Genomic DNA, 15298 nt, shown 5'->3' with positions numbered 1-15298 from the left:
TTTTTTGTTAAGTTGCCTAATAATTATGCACAGTTATAGTCACCTGCACACACAGATATCCCCCTAAAATAGCTAAAACTAAAAACAAACTAAAAACTACTTCCAAAAATATTCAGCTTTGATATTAATGTTTTAATTAATTTTTGGGTTCATTGAGAACATGGTTGTTGTTCAATAATAAAATTAATCCTCAAAAATACAACTTGCCTAATAATTCTGCACTCCCTGTATACCAGGGGCTGCCTTCAGTGTCTATACCAGGGGCTGCCTTCAGTGTCTATACCAGGGGCTGCCTTCAGTGCCTATATCTGCTGCTCCCTTCAGCGCTTATACCAGGTGCTCCCTTTAGTTTCTATTTACTCTCTATATCAGGTGCCCCATCCATTGACTTTACCAGGTGCTTCCTTCTCCTGGAACTCCCTTCAGTTCCTATATCAGATGCTCCAATCAGTGCCTATATCAGTTCCTCCCTTTAGTGTTATCCGCAGGTAATCCCTTCAGTGACTATACAGGTGATCCCTCCAATGCCTATAACAGGTGCTTCCTTCAGAGTCGATACCAGTTGATTCCTTCAGTTTCTATAGCAAGTGCTCTCTTCATTGTCTATACCAGATGATCCTTTCAGTGTATATACCAAGTATCTCATTCAGTGTCTATAGCAGGTGCTACCTCCAGTTCTTATACCAGGTGTTACTTCATTGTCTATATGAAATGCTCCCATTACCCTACCAGGTTCTCAACTCAGCCTTCCTCCGGTGCTCCCTTTAATGCCCATAACAGGAGCTTCTTTCAGAGGCTTCCCCAGATTGTTCCTTCATGTCTACTAGAAATTCAGCCTTTGTGCCTGTCAAGGGTTATCCTCAATGACCAAACATGATTGTTTTCCTTGACTTAGATTATCTACTGGAACATTTATATTGTATGTGCTGATATCTCAGTCTCTCCATGCTCCATGAAGACCTCTTCTCCCAGCCATTGGGCTTGAGACACCTCAAATGCCAGAAGCAGGGTGCAGATATGTTTCTTGTCTGCAGTCTATCATAAAACATCTTATGCCTGTTGATGGGTCCTGATACCCTACACAGCAATCCCTTCTATTATTGGTAGACTCCAAAGCTAGTGAGAGTATTTATGCACAATTTATAATAAATGACTGTGCAGAGTTAGAAAAAAGGTGCAATTTATTTTACTGAAAAATCGTACAACAAATAATGAATATACAAGTCATTAATTAAAAAGACATTTCCCCGTACTTGCATAATACATTGTTCCATCTTCCCTCCTAGACGGTTATTGTGATAGCTCAAAGAAGGGACTTTCTCAGCTCCTCACTAGAGATGAGCGAATTTCATATTTTAAAATTCGTTCACGCTTCGTTTACTGGTAAAATGTAAATTGTGTTATGGAGTCCGTTACCACGGACCATAACGCAATTCTATGACGGAATGCATAACGGAATGCCTTTAGAGCTGCAAAACGGATCTGTTCCGTTTCCGTTATGCAGGGGAGTCCTCTCCTGCATAACGGAAACCGGAAACAGGAAATTCGCTCATCTCTGCTCCTCACCTTCTCATGGTCAAAGTGAAATTACTTGGGAGAACAGGAGGTGGGATGAAAACTTCAGTGTACAGCATCTCGTTCCCACCAGAGCACCTGGATGAAAGACCTAATACTGAGAACCCTACATTACACCAGGCTCTTTTGTAATTGACATTATAGGAAGGGTCCACCACCATTTGTCAACATCAACAAAACTGCTGGAAAAAAATACTGGTGAAGTAACATTCTGAAATATTATAGTAGTTTTGGAAGTCATACTTTTGTAGATAGATCTGATCATCTGTCCACATTGTCCACCATCTGATCATTTGCTGTTAGGTGATGACTGAGGCTTCTGGTCATATTGGGCTACAATTTATGGCCATTTTAAGTCCATACTGCTGAAACTTGTTCTGACACCACCAATTCCACCATTAGTTTGCACATTCCTACTGTCCAAACATACATTCCTTTAGAGGCAGAAGGGTTTCCGATTGGTGTCAACTACTAGATGATAATATTGACCACAACTTGTGGTTCACCCTCCAAGGTGCGCCAAGAGCAGCTGAGGTTAGCTGATCTCTGACATCACTTACTTTGGTGTTCAAACAGTAGATTGTAAAGATCAAACAAAATCTAACCACCATCCAAGAATGGACAACCAAGAGTGTCTTCCAACCTCAACCAAACCCCCTACTGAGAAGATTTTAATGTCTCGTATGACTTAATTGGTTAGCCACTTCACTGTATAGCTCTATGGACAAAAAGCCAAGTAAGATAGCACCAACTGTCCAATTCAACCAGGCAGAATTGGCCGAATTAGGTAATGTCCTGTCATTTGTAGCTTAGGGCAAGCAGTCAGCTTTGACAGCACCCTTCAGCTGATCACTGATCTTCCAAACATGTCCATTACTGGTCCACCTAGTTTTGTATGACATTGATTGACTGATATTGCTTTTGTCTTGGTGCCATAGATGATGTCATATTGGGTCATTTCCACCTCCCACCTCCCCCGTAGCTGGTGTCAGAATCCAGAATCCAAAATTAACATCTGAATCTCTTTAGCAGACACAGAAAAAGCTCAAGTCAAAATTTCTGGCTGCCTCCATGAGCTGGTTTAGGTTGTCTTTGCTCCACATCTTCTGCAGACAGCTTCATAAATGGCTTAAGAAATAATCTAAGGGCAGTCTTACATGGACAGATGCTGGTCCAAAAATGAGCACCGATCGACCGTATCCAATTCTCTTGGTGCTCATGTAACGTGCCTTTCACATGGCCCGATGCCAAGTGAAAGGGGTACGAATGATTGTAATGGCGATCATTCGCCCCCCATTCATTTTTCAAATGCACAGGGCAATGTGCTGGCCACCAACAACGATTTTAGGACCTCATGAAAGATGCGATCAGCCGACAAATGAGCGTTTTTCTGATTTGTCGGGTGAACAGTAGCACCTTTACCCAGGTCAATTATCGAGGATGACTGATCGCATGATTATTTGTTCCCAGTCCTCGGCTCAGCCTAATGTGTTGACTGCATTAAACTATGACTGGTCCTTTACCTCATCAAATAAAAAGAATATACTGTAAATCTCATGCTTAAAAGGATAGATTTGTCAAGGTCCGATGGCGGGGGATGGGATTATTCAGCTCAAACGTTTTATCTTTGGTTATTGCCTACAATGCACAGAAGTTGAAAATAAGGGAATGTTTAATGTCTGTGACTCATTGAGGACATCTGCAGCGCTGTCAGGTGACTCCGCAGCATTGTGTCACCGCTGACTGTGTCTGCCTCACTTTTTGAGCATAAGAACATTAAGTCTTTGTAACAAGCTATTTTTTTTCAAGTACATGGGATTCAATGATCCAATAGTCATCTGTAATATCCATGTGCCAGCAAGTGGTTTTATAATTAAGGCTTTATTCATTTAAAAGAGGACCATTAAAGGGGTATTCCGGTTGTAGCAAGCTATCCCCTATCCACAAGAAAGGGCATAACTATTAGTTCCTACTGATGGCACTCCCACTGGGACTCCCCCTGAAATAAATGGAGTAGCAGGTTGAGCATACCCAGTACCGCTCCATTTATCTCTATGGGAGTTACTCCCGCTAATGGTGGGAGTTCCCCTTGAAATGAATGGAGTGGCAGGTTGAGCATGCCCACTACCGCTCTATTCATCTCTATGGGAGTTACTGCCTCTACCGATGGGACTCCCCCTGAAATGATGGAGCGGCAGGTTGAGCATGCTCACTACCGCTCTATTCATCTCTATGGGAGTTACTGCCTCTACCGATGGGACTCCTCCTGAAATGATGGAGCGGCAGGTTGAGCATGCCCACTACCGCTCTATTTATCTCTATAAGAGTTCCTCCCACTACCAGTGGGACTCCTCCTGAAATGAACGGAGTGGCAGGTTGCGCTAGCCCACTACCCCTCTATTCATCTCTATGGGAGTTACTCCCACTAGCGGTGGGAATCCCCTTGAAATGAACGGAGTGGCAGGTTGAGCATGCCAACTACCACTCCATTCATCTCTATGGGAGCTACTCCCACTAATGGTGGGACTCCCCTTGAAATGAATGGAGTGGCAGGTTGAGCATGCCCACTACCTCTCCATTCATCTCTATGGGAATTACTCCCACTACCAGTGGTACTCCTCCCGAAATGAATGGAGTGGCAGGTTGAGCATGCCCACTACCGCTCCATTCATCTCTATGGGAGTTACTCCCACTAATGGTGGGAGTTCCCCTTGAAATGAATGGAGTGGCAGGTTGAGCATGCCCACTACCGCTCCATTCATCTCTATGGGAGTTACTCCCACTAGCGGTGGGACTCCTCTTAAAATGAACGGAGCGGCAGGTTAAGCATGTCAACTACCACTACATTCATCTCTATAGGAGTTACTTCCACTAGCGGTGGGACTCCCCTTGAAATAAATGGAGCGGCAGGTTGAGCATGGCCACTACCTGTCCATTCATCTCTATGGGAATTACTCTCTCTACCGGTGGGAGTTCCCCTGAAATGATGGAGTGGCAGGTTGAGCATACCTACTACTCTCTATTCATTTTGTATGGGAGTTACTCCCACTACTGTGGGACTACTCTTGAAATGAATGGAATGGCAGGTTGAGCATGCCCACTACTACTCTATATTCATCTTGTTGGGAGTAGCAAGCACTGTACTGGGTTATCTCCGGCAGAGATACATGTAGAAGCAGTGTACAAGCCGTACCTGATACTCAGTTCATATCTGGGGCCTCACGGGTTTTGGTGTTCCTGTTCTCATGACTGTTGGTGGGACCCCCACCGATCTAATATTTCTACAATTAAATACCCCTTAAAATGATGAGCCACATACTTAAAGGGGTTGTCTCATCTTGCCGACACCTCCCGGCCGGGACACACCAGAGCGCTCTGGCCAGGTTCTAAGGAGACGGAGCATAACACAGGGATTCAGTACTTAGGTTCTGTGTCATGCTCCGTCCCCAACAGGGTGTATGAGTTTTGCTGCGAGGTTAAAGGGGTTGTCTGGTCTAGGAGCTCACAACTTCAATAGTCATAACCTGTGTGGCCAATTAAAAGCCATAGTTCATACCTCTGTAATCCATTGCTGCACGTAGGCACCATATAGCAGCAGACAGGGTTCCTGTGGCACTATAATATGGCGGCACTGACTCTGCGCGTGCGGCCCTGCCGTAAATCCTAGTGCTGTAGACTGGTTATTACACTATAGCTAGAACCTCGATGTTCCCCAACACAACTGGGGAAAATTACTAAAGTCGCTCAAGCTGGTTTGACTATTTTCTACAAAAAATAAGTTTGCACTTTGTGAATAATAATATTAATACTGCAGAATTTCGTGTAGCTTACACATGTGGGTGTCTGGTTTAAATAACCCCTTTTCTAGCTGCCCTTCTATGCTGGCTAATAGAGAGGGGCCCCCAATCTTCAATAGGTGTTGACCGAACTCTCGTTTGTCCGACCGCTATCTCTCCCGACTCTGCTCCCATACACATGCACACTCGGTTTGGCCTAATATGCATGTGTCCTCAGTGGGCAGAGGGGAGTAGGCCGTCGCCAGACATCTTTGGAGGTGGCTGATCTCTTGTGAAACCAAAAGATCAGCATGCTGAAATCCATCATATGTTGGGCAGAGCCCGAACACGCCCCATATATGTCAGATAGGTGTCCGGCCCCACTAAATTTGCCAGCCTTTATCAGGGGTGGTCACCCACCACTGATCCCTGGGACCCCAAGCAGCAGGATCAACTCGGTGATCAAGGTAGACGCAAAAGGTGAAAAGGAATTCTCCAAACCAGACAAACCATGGTCTAGGGATAGAAAAAAAACTGTAGAATGGGGATAAGCTGTAATACCAGACACAACCCATGGGCAACAGTGGCGCTATTTCTTGAAAAAAACAAAAAAACGCAGACCCTTTTTTTCCACCCTAATCCTTGAAAACCTCTTTAAAGGGATTGCAATTTAACCCCTTGAAGCCTATTGTATGTTACACTTTCCTATGGCCAATAAATGAGCGTACAGAGCAGTATTACTGACCTCACGTCCTAAGATCACACAACATCAAATGTGACATCTAGACGATGACATTCACTGTCACTAAAGGACGAAACAGCGATTCTAACAGTCATTTTAATATTGAGTCCTGTGGCCCCGCGGGCCCCACCCGTTACCAGAAACCATGCGGCTTCTAAAAAGAGAGGAAAAAATATATATATAAATATCCGATAAAACTACAAGGAGGGTGGTGAATATTGGTCACTGCGCCTTGGGCCTCGCCTTCGGAAACCAACTTAGAAAGATGGGGCTTTGTGACCCACAGCAGCCAATCAGATTTCAGCTGGCTGTGAACTTTATAAGGCTGTCTGTTTTGTCATTTTTAAAGGGACGTTATCCCTTTAAGAAGGCCTAAATTCTGGCCCCATTTGATTTCAAGGTGTTCCTCTTACCTGGCTGTAAATGAAGTACGTACAGTTAAAGTAAATGTCTGCCTTTAAAATCTAAGCAGGTCCAAAATTATAGATATCACTAGCTACCACTAGGGAGAGCTTATTAAAGTGGGTTGTCTAGGAAAAAATAATTATGGGTGGGTAATTTTAATTTCTATAGACCTTTTATTATTTACTGTGACCCCGTCCACTACACAAGACGGTCCTTCCGCCAACGTCACTTCCACTGCTCTCCTCTTGTGTCTTATGGTCCAGAGAGTCACCACCTTACTTATCTGCATGGGTGGTCAATAGGTGGTGCCAGATTCTTTCCCCCAGTCCAGGCTATTGGCCCTCTGTAAACAGCGCATGCGCCGTGACTAGGGGAAGAATGCCAGTACCACCTACTGACCCTTAAACAAATCAGTTGTTGGCATGCTCTGAGACCAGAGGAGAGCAATGGACAAGACAACGGCGGAAGGATCGTCTTGTTTAGTTACATAGTGGACAGGGTCATGTGACCGGTTTTCAGATTGTGAGATACAGAGCAGAACGGTAATTAAAATATAGAATATAATTTTTTTTAAAATAAATAACCCATACTTATTATTGCCAGGACAACTCCTTTAAAAGTATATGGCATTAGACACTGAACTCAATAATAACTCAGTCTGCAGTCAGCTCACAAGCTCCCCCTAATAATGACAGCAGACAGCCAGAATGTTATCATGTGTTGGAATAATGGACCCAAATACAACATGGTGTTAAAAGGTGCAGATAGGTCATCAATATCTGATCGTTGGGGACACTGAGCACTCCGTTGATCAGCTGCTTGAAGAGGATGTCCTTACAGCTCCTCACAGCTTACCAAGCACAGCGCCATACTTTGTATAGTGGCTGTGCTTGGTATTGAATGGGACTGAGCTGTGCCTAGGCAATGTGACTGATGAATGGGGCATTATTGGCCTAGGAAGAGTCCGCGGTGATCACAGGAGAGCTACGGCCTCTTCCAACAGCTGATCAGTTGGCGTGGACCCCACCGATCGAATATCAATGACCTATCGTGGGGTTTTCATCACTATTCTACTCCTTGAAAACCCCTCTAAGGAATCCTTCTCCATTTTTGTGTAATATGCTGCGGATACATTAATACATTCGCATCTACTATAAATGCATACTGGCCAGCTATGACATTTGAGGGGTCACTCATGGGAGATCTTCACCCCTGGCTTAAGGCAGCTGAGAGAACTGGACATTTTTTTCTGTACTCTGCAATCATAAAAGTATAAATATTCTGTAAAAAAAATAAAAGGTCCCTGTATTTTGAAAAAAAAAGATGCATCGATAAATGTGGTCCTTCTACCTAGAGTTTCCTTTTGTTCGATATGGTCAAATCTTTTAAAAGCTTATTCACATGGACCTTACTAAACTCCATGACTCTCCTAAGCGATGACTCCCATCCTGCACTGCAGGGCTTTGGATTATAGGTAATACTCTAATACGGCATGACAGCCCACATCAGGTCTTTAAATGCCAGAAGTAATCCTGAGTTCTTATAATTTTTTTTTTTATATTTGTTAAGTTATAATAGCCAGGGGCCTGAGAAGAATGGCATCATTATAAAAGTTGCCATAGGATAGAAATACTGTACAAGAGTCAAAAAAAGAAACACATGGCTTTGCATGTTTAGGCCCAAGCCTGACTGGCCTGGACTCCTCCTGTGCGGCGAAGAGCCGAGTCTGATCATCGTACGTGGGTACCAGATGGATCATGTATATTCACCACCTGCTCCTTCACTTTCTAAAACTCCACAATTCACAGGATTTATCATTCCAATCAAGCAAAATAAGTGAGTCAGTCCTTGTCGTGATCCATTTCAAAGAGGAACATGATACGTTCTTGGTCGGAGCTTCTATTCCCAGTTGAGTAGACTTCATTTAGAACATCTGATGCCTCCGCTCTGAAATTCAGCAATTAAAAAAAGAGTGAATCAGTTCATAGAACAATACTAACCCATATAATGCTGGAAGGGAAAGCATAGTACTGATAGTCTACCGGCTGACATCTACCGGTGTAGGCTACAATGTTTTGATGCTGGTCCTCGGGAAGTCTACAAGAGTCTACTGTAAGGTTATCTTTCGGTTTATATGCTTTGGTTCTCATTTTTTGTCCTGCATTTCGATCGCCTTCTTCAAAAATCTTTGAAGGATATATCTCCAGTAACACCATGGTGGACTTGGGAATATTCATCCAATACATTGCTTTTCCCCTTCCAGTTTTACGTTAGATATTAGACTTAGCATCGTCGTTTTGGTCTGCAACGAATCGGCAGATGTTCCCTCTATGTGAGCACTTTAGGCCCGTAAAAGATAATAGCTTAAAACGTATAGCATAGCCCTCAAAGAATTTTCCTACGTGGAGTCCAAAGAGTCCAGCTCGAAGACATCATCGCTGGACGGACTTGTGAAGAAGGTGTGGCCAGATGGCCGATTGTCCTCAGGGCTACTGAGTCCCAAGCTTTTCTCAAAATCCAGCAGCTGGCCCATAAAGTTAAAGTTGGGAGAGATATTGGTTTTCTTGCGCTTAACAAAATCGTAGGCATCGTTGAGGGACAGGTTGAGCTTCTGCATGAGGTAGGCGACGGTGACAGTAACTGATCGACTGATACCTGCCAGACAATGCACAAGTACCCCACAGTTGTGGGAAGCTGCCTCATCTGTAAGACAAGTAGAAACAACCAGTATTAGACATGGGACATAAGTAGGGCCTCTTCTTTTGGCAATTATTCAGTGACATTTTGAAAATCCACTCTAAGAACCTACTCATTCATTGTGTTCTAGGGACCATAATGAGACAGACAGGCAGTCATTGTCCTTGCCCCTTTCATCTACTGCTGCTTTGATTTAAGGTGCTTTCATTTGAGATGATTGAGCCTCCTAGATCATCAGGTCATGATTATTGATCTTTACTGCAGGAGCCACCACAAAATTCACCCAAGGGCATTGCTCTATTATCAGGAGAACATTTTGCAACCATTTTGTGTTCATTTTTGACCTTGATCGAATAACTAGAAAGCTATATAATGTACAGTTATCAAGCTATAGACTAGAGTATATGTTCTCAGTCACATCATTGTTTCTTAGACAATGCCATGATAATGCTTTATTACAAGGAGAATAGACAATATACAGATGGAAACGTTGGAGAAGTTGCCACCAGAAAACCATTCATCATAATCAAACAACCTGCACGTCTTCGTGGAGCAACATTCCCAATAACAGTAAAGAGCGAAGTGATGTAAAAATAGCTCGGAGACAAAGGCAATAAGTGGTGGAGAAAATGGGAGGAGGGACATCCATTAAGGTAACCCTATCCGGGAGGCAGCAAGAAGCCAGACAAGGTCAATCTCAAGGACATGCACAGACAAACATGTCCTTAAGATGCCCAGAGAGATACACACCAGGGATCTCTTCAAACATAGTATCTACTGCCATTGCTTGTGATCAATGTTTTCTTGTACCGAACCCACCCTTTCATAGAAAAATATCAAATGTTGAAGGGCGTATTAAAGGGTTCCTCCAAGATTTTCATATTGATAGCCTATATTCAGGATAAGTGATCAATATGAGATCAGTGGGGGTCCAACTCCTGACATCCCGCTGTTTGAGGAAGCCTACAAGCACCGGAGCTCTGGTGAGTGCCGCAGCCTCCTCACAGCTTACCAAGCACAGCGCCATCCATTGGATAGTGGCTGTGCTTGGTATCGCAGCTTAGGCCCATCCACAGCTTAGGCCATATGACATTTCTAGGAAGAGATCTAAGCGCTGCACATAGAATTGCGGCCTCTTCGTACAGCTGATCGGCGAGGGTGTCGGGAGTCAATCTGATTTTGATGACCTATCCTGAGGATAGACCATCAGTATCAAAATCCCAGAGAACCTCTTTAAAAGGGTTCTAAAGTTTGGATAGTCCTTAATCGTTAGAAGGATCCGTTGAGAATAAACTGATCACAAGGTGTCTCCTACTGGGAACGCCAGTGATTAGCTGTAATCAGGGATGAGCGAACCCGACCTTTTCAGGTTCAGGTTCGGTATTTGGGCTATGGAGGAATTCCGTTATGGATTCCATCATAATAGAAGTCTATGCCCAAGCATAACGGATCTAGCCGGTTCTGTTATGCTTGGGCATAGACTTCTATTATGATGGAATGCAAAATGGAATGCCTCTTAAAGGCTTCCATTTTGCATTCCTTCACATATTCTGTTATATGCCGTTATAACAGAATCCATAACGGAATTTATTCACAGCCCGAACGCCAAACCGGAACCTGAAAAGGTCGGGTTCACTCATCCCTAATCTGTGGGAAAACCTGACAGTAACTGTTAAGTTTCTGCACAGCACCTCCACAGGGGACATTAAGCATTACACAGTGGCCATTCAAGTCAAAGCTGCCTGTGTAATGTAGGACAGGACAGGTCCTCCAGAGTGAGAGATGCTCTGTGTAATCACTCTTCACTCCCTTGTATTAACTCAAAATTCCCTTTAAAAGGGATGGCCAAAGATACACACGTATCTCTTATCCACAGGATAGGTGTTGTATCTGTGGGGGTTCAACCGTTGGGAGCCACACTGATCAAGGAAACAAGGGTTCCCAAATGAAAGGCGTAGCTGTCGAGCATACACTCTTATGCTGCATTCATACTCTATGGGACTACCGTAAATAGCTGAAACAGTAATACCGTAATGTAGTGATAATTATTGTTCTTCTATACATCTTTATCCGTGTACATAAATATAATTAATGGATGAGGTAAGACTTGCTAGACAAGGACTATCCGGTGGACCTTCCAGTGGATATTTCATTTTATAAAGAGAATGATACTGAAACCATCCATCTATGGATCCCATCAACTGATAAACCCCTCATTTCACAGGGCTGCAAATGGCTGACAAAATTAGCACTTAGATTGCAATTATGAGATTATATCAAGCCAACATGATACGTACCAATAAACTCAATGGCTTCTGGAAAAAACTGAGACAAGTTTTGACTCCAGTGGTCCGATATGGGAATCTGCTTGTAATGAAACTCTCCGTCCTTCTCAAAAATATTGGGTAGGTTTGGGGTAACATTCAAGATATAGCGAATACCAAGCTTGGCTAGAGTGTCTATGTTCCCAGAATCTCTAGCACTGCCCAGATACAAATGTGGCAGAATTTGCACAGGGAAGGACGGGGGCTGGTTGCGTGGACTCATGCCTTCGGAGTCTATCCCACTCAAGGGCTCTCGGTCAAGGTCAGACTCAACATCGGAGCAGTCAGAAGCAATGCAAAGGCCTCCTAGTCCAAGCACTGGAGTTGGTGGCAGAGGTGAGCTGCTGGCACAACTGGTAGAGTCTAGGTTGGTTTCACAATGGTGAGGAAATTCAGCCTGGAACTTACTGAAGCCACCTGTGAAGAAGAACCAGAGGTAAATTATTCAATATCAAATACCAAGAAAAGACTTCTCGATCTGTAACTATAATTCCCACCCTGACAACTGGCATCTCAACTGCCTCTGACCATAGCTGGGACCTCCCTGATGAAACATTATGGTGGTGTGTGATGGCATGATGTCTTTTAGGAGATTTTCCCAATTCCATGACAGTGTGGTCATGTAGATAGAAGGCCTGTTCTAAATGTACCTGTAGTGTGCCCCTGACCATGAGATCTGCCCAATCCTACAGATCAACCACCTCACCAATTTTATTATAGAGCAATAATACTGCCACTGGAGGTGAATGGAGAGTGACACTGCCATAATAATGTGCCTACAAAATACCACTGTACAGTGCCAAATAATGATACTGTAATGTGTCTACATAGCACTATATAATAAACACTAGTGTCCTACTCTGTACACATAACAGTGCCATACATTACACACATACTAGTGTCATACACTGACAAAAATAATGCTCTACAGTGCCCACATTAAAGTGCCATAGTGCACTTAAATAGTGACATCATACACTGCCAAATAGTAATATCATACAATACATTAGGGCCATACAGTACAATAAATCAGTGTCTCTAGTGTGTGCAAAACTATAATTCCCGCCTATACTGACCTTTGGAGATGTGCAACATGGGCTAAAATATTTTATTTTTATTTTTTTTGCCATGTTGTGATATCCTGTACTTTGTCAATTAGCATGTTCAGGCACGTTAAAGGGGGTCTCCAGGAATGATTTAAAATGGCCACCAGTAATCTGTCCTAGAATGTGAGCAGGACTGGTTGCCATCACTTGCACAGCTGCCTAGAAGGTGAGGGGGGGAAGGGGGGGCCTCACTACACATTACATTGCTCTACAATAGATGGTAATGATTTGATCCTGCCTACCATATGCCATCATGGCTGAGCAGCCTGACAGGAACACTCACCAATGTGTAGTACATGCAAGTGCCAGAATGTAGTGTGTAGTGAGAGGCCCTGGCCCCTCACCCTCCTAGGCAGCTCTGCAAGTGGAGCCAACCAGTCCTGCTCACATTCTAGGACAGGTCGCTGGCAGCCATTAAAAATAATTTCTGGAGAACCCCTTTAAAGGCAACCTGTCACCAACTTAGGCTACTTTCACACTTGCGTTCGGGGTTCCGCTTGTGAGCTCCGTTTGAAGGGTATCACAAGCGGCCCCGAACGGATCCGTACTGCCCCAATGCATTCTGAGTGGATGCGGATCCGCTCAGAATGCATCAGTTTGGCACCGTTTGGCCTCCGTTTCGCTCAGCAGGCGGACACCCGAACGCAGCTTGCAGCGTTTTCGTGTCCGCCTGGCCGTGCGGAGCCAAACGGATCCGTCCAGACTTACAATGTAAGTCAATGGGGACGGATCCGTTTGACGTTGACACAATATGGTGCAATTGCAAACGGATCCGTCCCCCATTGACTTTCAATGTAAAGTCAGGAGTCCCTATTAATATACCATCAGATCGGAGTTTTCTCCAATCCGATGGTATATTTTAACTTGAAGCATCCCCATCACCATGGGAATGCCTCTATGTTAGAATATACCATCGGATTTGAGTTAGATCGTGAAACTCAGATCCGACAGTATATTCTAACACAGAGGCGTTCCCGTGGTGATGGGGACGCTTCAAGTTAGAATATACTAAAAGAACTGTGTACATGACTGCCCCCTGCTGCCTGGCAGGTGCTGCCAGGCAGCAGGGGGCAGACTCCCCCCTATATTTAACTCATTGGTGGCCAGTGCGGCCGCCCCCCTCTCCCCCCCTGTTTTTAACTCATTGGTGGCCAGTGCGGCCCCCACTCCCTCCCCCCCTGTTTTTAACTTATTGGTGGCCAGTGCGACCCCCCCCCTCCCTCCCCCCCTGTTTTTAACTCATTGGTGGCCAGTGCGGCCCCCCTCCCTCCCCTGTTTTTAACTCATTGGTGGCCAGTGCGGCCGGCCCCCCCTCCCTCTCCCCCCTGTTTTTAACTCATTGGTGGCCAGTGCGGCAGCCCCCCCCCCCCTAATTAAAATGACCGACCCCCCATCATTGGTGGCATCGGAGAGTTCCGATCGGAGTCCCAGTTTAATTGCTGGGACTCCGATCGGTAACCATGGCAACCATGCAGTAGCGTCCTGGTTGCCATGGTTACCGATCGGAGTCCCAGCGATTAAACTGGGACTCCGATCGGAACTCTCCGCTGCCACCAATGATGGGGGGTCGGTCATTTTAATTAGAAGGGGAGGGGGGGCCGGCCGCACTGGCCACCAATGAGTTAAAAACAGGGGGGGGAGGGAGGGGAGGCCGGCCGCACTGGCCACCAATGAGTTAAAAACAGGGGGGGAGGCGGGGGCCGGCTGCAATGGCCACCAATGAGTTAAAAACAGGGGGGGGGGGCGGCCGCACTGGCCACCAATGAGTTAAATACAGGGGAGGGAGGGAGAGGGGGACGCACTGGCCACTAATGAGTTAAATAAAGCGTCGGCTGTATACCTAGTGTGGCCCTCAGAGTGCCTGATGAAGGGCGATTATTACGCCTGAAACGTTGCAACTGACAAACCACCTATTCCGGCTGAAATAACATGAAATAAAATCATTTAATTATCACCTACAAAGGAGTGCTGTCTAAATATTTGTGACACTGACAAGTTCTGGAGGTGGAGCTTTAGAACACAACCCGGACGTGCACCTACCCTCGCCATTCTATGAATAGAGTGCTGTGGCCCATTTTTTTGTAAATGAGTTAAATATAGGGGGGGTCTGCCCCCTGCTGCCTGGCAGCACCTGCCAGGCAGCAGGGGGCAGTCATGTACACCGTTCTTTTAGTATATTCTAACTTGAAGCGTCCCCATCACCACGGGAACGCCTCTGTGTTAGAATATACTGTCGGATCTGAGTTTTCACTAAGTGAAAAATCAGATCTGAAAAAAACAGTTATGCAGACGGATCCGTTCTGAACGGATGCAAGCGTTTGCATTATAGGAGCGGCTCCGTCTGTACAGACACCAGACGGGTCCGCTCCTAACGCAAGTGTGAAAGTAGCCTTAATGCTGCCCATACTAACAACAGAATAAAGTAGAGACCGGTGAGATGATTTCAGCGGTTCTGTCATTTATAAGTAAAAAGAAAGTGGTTGCTGAGAACCAACATCAGAATCATTGCAGACTGGGCCTGGAGAAGAGTCCCGGCCACCTGAGAAGAGTCCTGGTTATCCATGAATTCCTGCTCTCCTGCTGATGACTGACCGGCTTCTACCGAGTTTTCTCCCTTTCTCTCTAGGAGAGAACTGCCAATCATCAGCAGATAGGTGAGAGAGCAGGAGGTTA

At 45.0% G+C, this 15298-nt stretch overlaps 1 protein-coding gene across 1 annotated transcript in view; it reads right to left on the bottom strand.

Annotated features, from left to right (window-relative positions):
- Positions 1 to 1163: 1163 nt before the first annotated feature.
- DUSP9 (dual specificity phosphatase 9) overlaps positions 1164 to 15298 on the bottom strand; it is a 48551-nt gene continuing 34416 nt past the window's right edge. The window contains exons 4-5 of the mRNA XM_040442190.1: positions 11493 to 11936; positions 1164 to 9201 (exon numbers count right to left, since the gene is read on the bottom strand). Coding sequence (XP_040298124.1) covers positions 8897 to 9201; positions 11493 to 11936 — 749 coding nt within the window. The 3' untranslated portion in view covers positions 1164 to 8896. The remainder of the gene's footprint in view (positions 9202 to 11492; positions 11937 to 15298) is intronic.

The sequence above is a fragment of the Bufo bufo genome, chromosome 8 (assembly GCF_905171765.1).
Source record: "Bufo bufo chromosome 8, aBufBuf1.1, whole genome shotgun sequence".
NCBI classification, from domain to species: Eukaryota; Metazoa; Chordata; class Amphibia; order Anura; family Bufonidae; genus Bufo; species Bufo bufo.
This window is presented reverse-complemented; position numbering and strand designations above follow the sequence as displayed.